The following is an 11,367-nucleotide window of genomic DNA, read 5'->3' on the forward strand; positions in this document are numbered from 1 at the left end:
TTTAATAAGACTCATAAATAAATTACTATCAGTAAACCTCCCTCCAGACTTAAACTACACTGTCCCCAGTGTAAATTCAATCGGAGTTATGGTGATAACTAAATCATAAGGACTCAATGTAACAAATTAGAACGATATACCAGACCAGAATGGAATGGATGTCGACCGATGTAAGGATGTTGATATCGGTCGTGGCAGGTAAGGCAATGTCGATCGATGTCGACAGCTTCTCGTCGGTCGATACTCACGGAAATCGTCTACTCGGATCTTTTTTTTATGACCTGCAATAATTAAAAACCAACATAAATAGTATATTAATAAAAACTAAATAAATATTACCTAATAGTGGGTTGCCTCCCACTCAGCGGTTTGTTATAGTCATTTCGCTTGACTTTTGGAGGTGATTGGGCTAGTAGTGTTGTAAACTGGAACTTGTTGGAAAACAAGTATCCATCTCTTCTCTGCGCTTATTGAACCATGTACCAGTGAAGTCTCTCATTGCTTCATCCCTTCTGCGCCATTTTTCCTTCATTGTTGCAGTTGTGTTTTCCATTCCCTGCAATCTATCTCCAAGACTCTCAAGGTTGAACTGATGTCTTCTGAGTGTGGCATAAGTGTCAGCTGAGATCTCCTCTCCATGGTAATGTGTGTCAGACATGTCTGATTTCACCTTTGGTACTAGCCGACCTCGGTTTGTAGCTTCGTCGATCGCTGTCTGTCTACGAATGTCGGTCGATATGTTATTGCGTCTGTCGATCAATTCGGATGCTTCTGGTCGACGGGCAACGTAACTCTGAATCTCCACCAATTCCCCTTGTATAGCTTCAATCTTGGAAGTCAAAGCACTAATGCTAAGATCCATTGGGAAGTAGATGTCATCACATCTCCCATTTAACCTCTCTTCTGTAGTGTCCAGAGCTCTATAGATCTCTGCTACCAACTGATCTATCTCTTCTCTGGTGTGAAAATCTTGTTGAGACTTCATCGGAGGTGAGTGTGGTGGACTGTTGTTGATTGATGCTGGTAAGTGATGGTCGATCGATGTTGGTAAGGGAATATCGATCGATGCATGTTGTCTTCTGTCGATCGATGTATGGCGAGAAGCGTCGGTCGCTTGCTGAATTTTGGCTATGTCTTGCCTCATCTCTTCCATGCATGTAGTTAACCGACCGATGCTATCATTCAGTGGATGGTGACACCATCAAGCTTCATCTGGAAATCACCTTCATACATCTCTTGGGCTCCACAGACTCCATAAAACATCTCATTGATCTCGTCCTTTGTGTAGATCTCTGGTACCAGCTTGGTCTGTGTGAATAAGCTAGCATGTTCAGGAAGACATATGTAGCTTGGCTCATCTCTCGAAGCTCTTTCCAGAAGTCTTCTGATATCTCTGTTGTGAACACAAATGGTGCATCCCCTAGATCTCTGGCGTATCCCTGATCATCTCTGTAGACTCCATACTCATTTTTCTCTTCTTAGTAGAAGTTCCTGGTACCGTAGAAATCAAAGGCCCTTCTCCCGAATTCTGGACGTCTGTCGACCGATGTTGGGAAGTCAACGTCGATTGATGGTCGAGTGGGATGGTGAGACTTTTGTTTGAAGCTTTTGTCTATGCCACCATGTCATAGAACTCTTTTGTATCCTTCTGTTGGTATTCCGGAATGTTGCGTTGATGTACGAACAAATTTTCTGCTCCATTGGCTGTCCGAAGGATGTCTGCAATATCTTTTCGAGATACTTTCAGTATACGTCCGTCTATTGCTCTTGCATAGCCATCTGGATCCCTGAAAACACCAAATTCGTCTGGAATCATTGTTCCGTCGTGGGTTCGGAGCTTTCACGAGGATGGGCTTCTCGTTTTCCTTGTCGAACGTGAACGGAGATGAGGAAGAAGGTTCCCATGACTGACCATCGGATTCGGGTTTACGAGCAGACAATCATCATCGTAAGAGCCGAAGAGGAAGAGGAAGAGAGAGAGAGAAGAGAAAAAAAATTAGCCAACAATAAAGTTACACGTATGGGGTTTTTAGTGATTCTAAAAGTGTTGGTTTTAGGGGCGGTTCTCTCTCTTTTTCCTTTTTTCCATTTATTTTTTTGGTTTTTTTTTTAAGAACTCCCCTTTCAAACCACCGATGGAGGTGGTCTTAGGCTCTTATCCTCAAGCTGTGGGAAGGCGCTAGACTCACCGGTTCTCTCCTCGTCTTCCTGGATTTGATCTCCTTGCTTTCAATCTCACAGTCTCCTATATCCTCTTGGAGCTTCTCCTAATAATGTACAGCTTTGTTATGTCTCGTCTCTCCTCTTCTTCAACTCAGTTCTTAGTTTACTTGGGTGTCTAGTTATTTGATCTTTTAAATCATATAGTACTTGCTGGTGTGTATGGAATGCAATACTCTTAAATAATTATATACTAATATTTTTTTTTTAATTTTTAAAATTTTGAGTAAGATATGTACATTTTTTGTAAAATGGTAGAGTGTGTTAATTAACATGAATGATCCAAAAATCCTCGCCACACGTCTGAGAAGTTAACAGGCCCACTAGAAACCCAAATCATACATTTAGAGCCCATTAAATTTCACGAATCCTATTTTCCCTCTCTCAGAAGATTGATTAGAAGGGGAAAAAGAAACAAAAGGTCGTGAATGTCTCCGTCCCTCTTCAGGTCTCACGCAAGCTAAGGATCGGAATCAGGAATATTCCGGCTGCCTGTGAATCTCCGCCGTTATTAGAAAACGGAAAATCGTTAGTCGGTTTAAGAAAGGGAAGAGATTGTCTACTGATGTGCAGAAGCGGTTAGTGTGAGGAAGTTAGCGAAGGATTATGTCTCTGAGGATAAAATTAGTGGTGGATAAGTTTGTGGAGGAGCTGAAGCAAGCTCTTGACGCCGATATACAAGATCGGATCATGAAGGAGAGGGAGATGCAGAGCTATATCGAAGAGCGAGAGCGCGAAGTCGCTGAGCGAGAAGCCGCCTGGAAAGCCGAGCTCTCTCGCCGCGAGGTACAAGTTCTTGAATTGAATCGTTAGGGTTCAGAGAAATTCACCTGTGTGGATATGCTGATTTTAATGATTACTATTCGCTTATGCAGACGGAGATTGCTAGACAGGAAGCGAGGTTGAAGATGGAGAGAGAGAATCTGGAGAAGGAGAAGAGCGTTCTCATGGGGACCGCGTCGAGTCAGGATAATCAAGACGGAGCTCTGGAGATTACTGTGAGTGGTGAGAAATATCGGTGTCTTAGATTCTCCAAGGCCAAGAAATGAGGGGACAAAAGGGTGTGTGTACTATGTTACTCTCCTTTTCATTAGCAATTAGATAAGGATAAGTTTTGTTCTTTGTTTATGATGATGAAATGGAAAAGAAATTGTTGAAACGATACTAAGTTTGTGTAATAATTGATTTCAGTGAAGAAAAGTTTGTGTTTCCTGCTTTGTTTTGTTTGATTGCTGTGGTTTGCTGTCTTGCTGGTTTTTGAATCTCCTTACTTAGAGATTTTCTAGTTAGCCAAAATGAAGAACATCATGCCTCAAGGTTGCTTGTAGATCTTATGTTCCAGAAAGATGATTTTTTTTCCTCTGGTCTGGTTAGATTTGCTGGACCTGTGGCAGAAATGTGTCGAACGTGTTGTATCTCTGAAGAAAGGTCCATATGTCTTCCTTTAGTTTGCACATTGTCTCTTTGGTATTTGTTCTAAACAGACTCAGATGCTGTGGTTGAGTTGCATTTGGATCAGTGATGTTGACATCACTGCTTTAGCTTCACCGTTGAACCCCGACTGGGATAACTTCCTTTGCTCGTCAAGGTGCCATAATCTAAGTTTCCAGCTGATTTCAGTTGTGAACTCTTGCATACTACAACTTCTTATGCCACATGAATGTTAAGTATGTCCCTGAGCTTCCTTCAGAAGAATTGCTTACCGGAATAGGTTTCTCATGAATCCATAAGGCATTGGTATTTTGCTCAGTAGTTAACTGCAGCCTGCATTGAAACAGGAGCTTCAATAGTTTCAACATTAATTGAAGCTTTCAGGATAGCCACAAGCATCATTTTTGTCTGCAACACTTGACATAGAGGTAGTAACAGGAGAGGTCTTTTTTGATTTAAGACAACAGATGGCTGGTTCCTAATCAGTGATTACTACAAAACAAAAACTGTAACTACTTCCTCAGTGATTACTTCCTCATCTTTGGTCTTTATAACTCAGCTCTCGTTGTGGAAACGAGCACCGTAAAGTTTGGAACTTGGCTACTATCTGATTTGTCCTTAATATTGTCTAACTCTGAATCTGGAAGATACGCCCTGGCAAATAGTGTGAAAGTGAACTGCTGTGCCTTCATTGATATTCATTTTCTAGATGATGCTAAGTTTCAAGGATTATTGTGGTATATTTGTAGTATGGTAACTTTTCACTTGACTAAAGTTATATATTCCCTTGAAGTTGTGGATCTTGTTGGTGTGAGATTTATAGACCTCAAGCTTGGCCGTCCTATATTTTTCAAGCAAATGAAATCACTCTTCAGTTTAGGCTTATCCCTGATTGGAAGATGTTTCTTGAATATGCTTCCTCTAATTTCCAAAACCTAATTTTCTAGTTCATCGACTAGTCTTTTAATTTATGTCACTCTTTATGTATCCATGTTTTCTCTTCTTAGATTTCGACCAAGTCTCTGCTTTCAGATCCAGATTTGACTTTTCGAACAGCAAGATTTGGAGTGTCAAAGGACGAATTACTGTAAGTTTTGAACCATTTCATTGTTGTTCAATTATATGCAGTGTGGGTAATGAACCCATTCAAACCAAATCTATACTACTAAAATAGAAAACATCAATACTATTAAAATAGAAATCAATGACTTTTTTCTTGTGTGATTTTCTTATTTGGACCATCCCTAAAATTTTTTTATTAAATTTTACATAACTTAATTTTAATATCTTTTATTATCTTTATTTTATTTGAAATGTTAATAAATATCTTTAAGAAATGCCTAACAAAATCTTTCAAATATCTTTTAGAATCTATTTAAAACATATTTTTGAAATTAGTTAATTTAAATTTTAATTATCACAAAGTATAATTAGAAACTAAATTTTAGTTTAGTTTTGATTGTAAATTTTTTTTCATAATTATATAAAATACTTTTAATAATATTTTAATGATAATAACAGTTTTAAATGGATTTTATTTAAAAAATAAATTTTAGAAATATTTTAAAAGATGTTTTAAGAAGAAATATCAATTTATATTTCTAATTTAAAGATAAAAATATCGTATTTATTTAGCACATAAACTAAATCTCGATCCGCGCAACCGCGCATGCATTTATTTTCAGTTTTTTATAGGTAGATATTAAATTTAGATCATTAGTAGTATATATTTTAAAAAAAGTTAATCATATATTTAAATGTTTATATAACTATCTCAGATACAATAATAATTTTATATTTTATATGTTGTAGTTAATCAATTATTTAAAACCGTCATATGTATTTGTTGCTTCCTATTATATATTTATCTTATTGAATTTGCATTTAGTTATTAAACAAATTAATATAGGCATGAAACAACATATTTGAAAATTATTTTATATTTAACTTATGCTAAATTCTGATCCGCATTTCAAAGCTGGATTTCCTTTAAACAATATTTTTTTACTTTTATTCATTTTAGATAATATATTATTGTATATAGAAAAATTTTACTTTTATACATGTATTATAAAGCTTGCTAATGTTAAGTTGTTATGTCATCATATTATATTTTTAACATAAATATTTTATATTTATGAAAGTAAAATTTATTAATTTATCAATTTAATATAAATTTTTCATTTTAGTTCATTATAATAATTTTATTTTAACATGATTGATGATGATTATAAAATAGATAAAAATAGGATATAATGTTTTTCATTTTATAAAAGACAGTAAGAAGATTGTTCAAAGAAGCTAGATAGTCATAAACTTTTTGAAAATTAAAATATCGTTAAAATATTTATCAACAGATTTGTTGAATAATTTTTAAATATATATATATATATATATATAATATTTTAAAAAATAAAAAGATATCATGATTAAAGTAGTTACAAATATTTTATATTATTAGCTTTAATAAAATTCATGTTAATTTTTATATATGTATTATATAGTTTGTTAATGTTAACCCATCTTACCAACATATTATATATTTGAACATAAATATTTATAATTATGAAAATAAATAATATATAAATTTACTAATTTAATATAATATACCATACTTAGATCACTATAATAATTTTTTAATAAGATTGTTTATGATAATATAATAGATAAAAAATATAATTTTTATTTTTCATTTTATAAATGATAACTGAATATATTAATGCATAATAATTTTTCAAAACTAATTACGAAATTAGTGTAAATATTTATATTTAATTTTTTAAAATTAAGATCTTGTTAAAATCTTTTCAAACAGATTTGTTAGATTTTTTAAAACATATATTTTTATATTTAAAATGAAAAGATATCAAAAAATATTATGATTAATGTAGTTCAAAGATTTTATGTGTTATTAGTTTTAATAAAATTTCAAAAGGATGGTTCAAATTAAAAAATTACACATGAAAGAAGTCATGACTTCTATTTTAATAGAATAGATTAGATTCTGACTCGCGCTTCGAAGCGCGGGGTTTTATAATTATAAATTTGATATAAATTAAAAAATTTGGATTTATACATTATTATGTTATAAGTCATGTTATATTGAAGAAAAAAACTTTTTAAAAAAAATTATATGACTTACGAATTAGTGAATTAGTTTATTGCGATTTTATATGTCGACGCTTGTGTAACTCTATCTCATAGTCTTAGACATTTTATCCGGACTTGAAAAAACAAACTAAAACCAATATAAAAATACAGGTTCAGTTCGGATCTGGAGCAAGAGAAAGATTTTGATCCACACTTTCAAAACGCGGTGATACAAACCAAATTTATTTGATGTAAAGTTATATTTTTTATTGTGTATCTGCATTTAAATGTTACAAATGAATCGTTACATTCAATGTTTTGATTCGGACCCGCAGTTAAACTGGCAAACCCGGTGGCCTCATATGTAATTCGGTTTAGTTTTAAAAAAAAAACTCTATTTAAAAATATTGTGCTAATATATTTGTTCAGTTAGGTATATTTGATAAATATACTGTTCGAATAACCCGCAAAAACTATGCTCATATAATATCATAATAACATGTTCCATCATATATTTAATGTTAGTAGTAGCTAACTATTAATATTTGTTTTATCGCATATATATATATATGTAAATGTATATCTATATTTAATAATCTAACTATTAAGAATTATATTTTTATATATTTGGTGAGATTCTAAAGAATTTGTTTCTTGCATTTGGATTAAAGTACAGTTGTATATATACAAATTAGTAGACATAAATCATTATTTATTACTCCTTCTGTTACCGAAAGTAAGATGTTTTAGATTTTTTATTTGTTCCACAAAGATAGATTTTCTATATGTTTAAGGTATTTTTTAATACTTTTAAAAACATTAAATGAAAATATTTGAATTGATTAAATTTCATTGGTGAAAAATTATTGGAAAGTGTATAATAAAGTAAAAGAAAATTTGAATTATAAACATTTATTGAATTTTTAATAAGCGTGAACACTTTAGAAAATCTTAATTTGGGAACAGAGGAAATATATTAATAAGTAAAATATAATTGATTAGTTACTTATATTAGTATTAATATAAATTGAATTCATCAGTTTCAAAAAAATAATAGATTAGTTATTTAGTTTCTTAATTTTAGGTATAATATATATATTTAACAATAATTAAGTTAGATATAAATAAAAATAATAAGAAAGGTAGTTAAACTTTATGGTCCAATCTAAACTATTTGTAAGTAAATAAATATTGCAAAACGCTTAATATATTTTAGTGGGTCGTATATGTGTTTTTTTTGGTAATACAGTGGGTCGTATATGTATCACATAGACTTTGTTTCTATATTATAATTCTTAGATATGGTTGGGTGAGAAATAAAATGTACGTACAACTGAATCTGGTCTGTATTTAGCCGTCGGATAATTATTTCTATAATGTGGAATAGTAGGCTTGTTTAATAAACCGGTTTGGTATCTTATCTTATATATTAAAACAGAAGTCATGACTTTGTTCATGTGTGATTTTTTTTTATTTGGACCATCCTCTAGAAAATTTATCAAATTTTACATAACTTAATCATCATATCTTTTAATATATTTATCTTTTATTTAAAATACAAATAAATATTGTTTAAGAAAATTCTAAGAAAATCTTTTCAGGATTAAATTTATTTTTGAAAATTAATTAACTTAAATTTTAATTATCATAAAATATAATTAGAATTTCAAATTAAATTTATTTTTGATTGATGAACGAAAATTAAAATCATATAAATATTTTAATTATATTTTAGTGATAATAACCATTTAAATTGATTAATTTTCAAAATACATTTTATAAAGATCTTTCAAAGATTTTGGTAGAAAGAAAAATCCTTTCTGTTTCAAATAAAAATATTTACTACAAAAGTAGTTTGCAAGTACAATATATTATAGTTTCTCTTTTAAAAATATTTTTTGTTGTTCTTAAAATATTGTTTCTCTATTAAGTAGGTACAATTTAATTTGACTTCCATATATAAATTTCAAATTTAGAAATAAAACCAGAAATTATGTTGGTAAGTTCCATATATTCACTAAAGGTAATAATATAAAATCTTTGTAACTACTTTAATAATGATATAGTTTAATTTTAAATATAATTATTATTATGCATTGATATATATATATATTCAGTTATCGTGTATAAAATAATTTTATTTTATTTTTAAATATTTTATAATAATAATAAATCATGTTAAAATAAATTATAATATTGAAATAAATATGATAAGTTATATTAAATTGATAAATTGATTTTCATAAATATAAATATTTATGTTAAAAATATAATATGATGACAGAACAACTTAATATTCGCAAACTATATAATACATGTATAAGAAATTTACATATCTTAAAATTTTATATATACAATAATATATTATCTAAATGAATAAACGTAAAAAATATTGCTAAAAGAAAATCCAGCTTTGAAGGACAGTGAGTCAGAATTTAATATAAATTAAACATAAAATAATTTTCAGATATGTTGTTTCATGCATATATTAATTTTTTCAGTAACTAAATGCCAATACAATAAGATAAATATATAATAAGAAGTAACAAATGCATTCTGACGATTTTAAACAATTGATTAAACAATTGAAATAGTTATATAAATATTTAAATATATGATTAAGGTTAAAAATGTAAACCACCAATGATCTAAAATAAACATCTATGTATATAAATTGGAAAAAATATCCGCGTGGTTGCACGGATCAAGATCTAGTTTAGATTACAATCGTATGATATTATGTATACAGTGCAATCTAGATAATTTATGAGGTGTTATAAGGTAGTATTTTTTATAAAGGTTATAAGGCAGTGTTCGTAAAACAAATATATATCTTAATAAAACCAACTGAAAATTATATAATATTTTTGTATAGTTTACCCATATAAAGAAAGAATGAAGTATATGCGGTATATATATTTTCGTGTACTAAATGATAGTGGTCTAATAAATAAAGTATATATGTGGTATAATCAAATCGTGTACAAAAATATATGGGCCTAATAAACAAAAGTATTTGGAAATACAAGGTAAGTCAAAATTTAAGGTAATACCAAAATATTATCGGTCAAATAAAAGGGTGCAACAATTTTATAGGTATATATTTTAAGATTTTTTCTCTTTTAATAGTATATATTATGATTTATTTCATATGTGTTTTTTTTATTTAGACCACTTAGAGCCATACATTCAAATTATTTTACCATGTAATACAATTAATTTGCGCATCTTCTTGTAGATAAAACATTTGATTTTATTCATATTATATATATAAGACTTAAGTTTATTGTTATTAAAGTCTAAGTATTCTCCTGCGTTAAAAACCAATTTGATTTTTTATTTAAAAAACTATACAAAATTGGTTTAATTAATCATTATATACCAATTCTCTATTATGTAGGTTCAACTTAATTTAATTTTCACATATATTTTAAATTTAGAAATAAAACAAAATTATGTAAATTAGTATTGTTACATAATAATGTTTTTCAAAATACATTTTTTTAAAAAAATTATAGTAATAATATTATACGTCACACAAATATTATTATAAAATTAGATAAAATATAACACCAATTATATTAATTATTGATATATTTTATTGCATAACTTAAAATATTTTAGTATTAAAATAACCTGCACGGTCGTGCGGATCAAGATATAGTCTTTGTTACAATTGCAAAATAATCTTTATGGTCTGGTCTGTTTGTTGAAGTCTATCTACTCTTTATGGTTTCTGATTATGCTTGGTGTTGTTGTTAATGATTGTTGTGGCCCTTGTGGGTTAATGAAAGTGTATTGAGCGTTTTAGTATATATTTGTGGTTTAATCAAAAATTGATTCTTAGTGAAGGGTTTGTTAACGTTCATAATTTTTTTCCCACTTGTTTGTGAAGATGCTTCCATTTTGTCCACAATGAAATATACAAATGATTGTTAATATGAAATATACAAACTAATCGGTCTAAATTATGTTGGTATGAAATATATAAATTAGTGAATATGAAATATACAAATTAACAAAAAAATCGGTGAAATTTGAAATTAACTAGCAATATAAAATGTTATTATTTATAATATTAACTGTCTATGGGTAAACCCAATTGAATATGATCTCACCGGACAAATGTTTTTGGATTGCTGTCTTATATACCATGTGGACAGCTCCATTTGGAAGCTAAACGGACCGCCGTTAATTTAATTGTATGGCATACCTCATAGCTCAAAGTGTAACAGTGGAAATAAATTTCAATTGTATGTGGCAAAGAGAGTTTTTTTTTTGGTATGAAATGTGGCAAAGAGAGTTCTGCCAGCTGTATGTGGCAAAGAGAGTTGTTGGCTGAAGCAGAACAGTACTCACGTTTCTTATTAGTTTCAATGGTTAGTCTGGGTCTCCTGCCCTGGTTTCTAGTGGTATCATTTTCTGTACATTGAGATAATATGTTGTAAGAACGTTCTTGTTGTTAATATTGTCAGATTATTTTACCATAAAAAAAAATATTATCAGATGACAAAAAATATATACTTACCAAAATACCGACTTTATGCCAATTCACGGACAAAAATAAACCATGTCAGGAAAAAACAACTGGCATATACTTATTGGCAAAGAATAAAAATTAAAAAC

At 29.6% G+C, this 11,367-nt stretch overlaps 1 protein-coding gene across 1 annotated transcript; it reads left to right on the forward strand.

Annotated features, from left to right (window-relative positions):
* The first annotated feature begins 2,612 nt into the window (after positions 1-2,612).
* On the forward strand, positions 2,613-3,435 carry LOC106304062. Its single transcript, XM_013740444.1, has 2 exons — positions 2,613-3,006; positions 3,096-3,435. The coding sequence occupies exons 1-2, from the start codon at positions 2,827-2,829 to the stop codon at positions 3,267-3,269; spliced, it is 354 nt and encodes a 117-aa protein (XP_013595898.1). The 5' UTR covers positions 2,613-2,826; the 3' UTR covers positions 3,270-3,435.
* Positions 3,436-11,367: the final 7,932 nt, after the last annotated feature.

This window comes from Brassica oleracea, chromosome C7 (assembly GCF_000695525.1).
Source record: "Brassica oleracea var. oleracea cultivar TO1000 chromosome C7, BOL, whole genome shotgun sequence".
Taxonomy (NCBI): domain Eukaryota; kingdom Viridiplantae; phylum Streptophyta; class Magnoliopsida; order Brassicales; family Brassicaceae; genus Brassica; species Brassica oleracea.

Bases quoted from the DNA above. Each gene is read 5' to 3' on its own strand.
- LOC106304062 (XM_013740444.1), top strand. From the start codon at position 2,827: ATGTCTCTGAGGATAAAATTAGTGGTGGATAAGTTTGTGGAGGAGCTG. The intron at 3,007-3,095 runs GTACAAGTTCTT...TCGCTTATGCAG, and splicing joins CCGAGCTCTCTCGCCGCGAG to ACGGAGATTGCTAGACAGGA.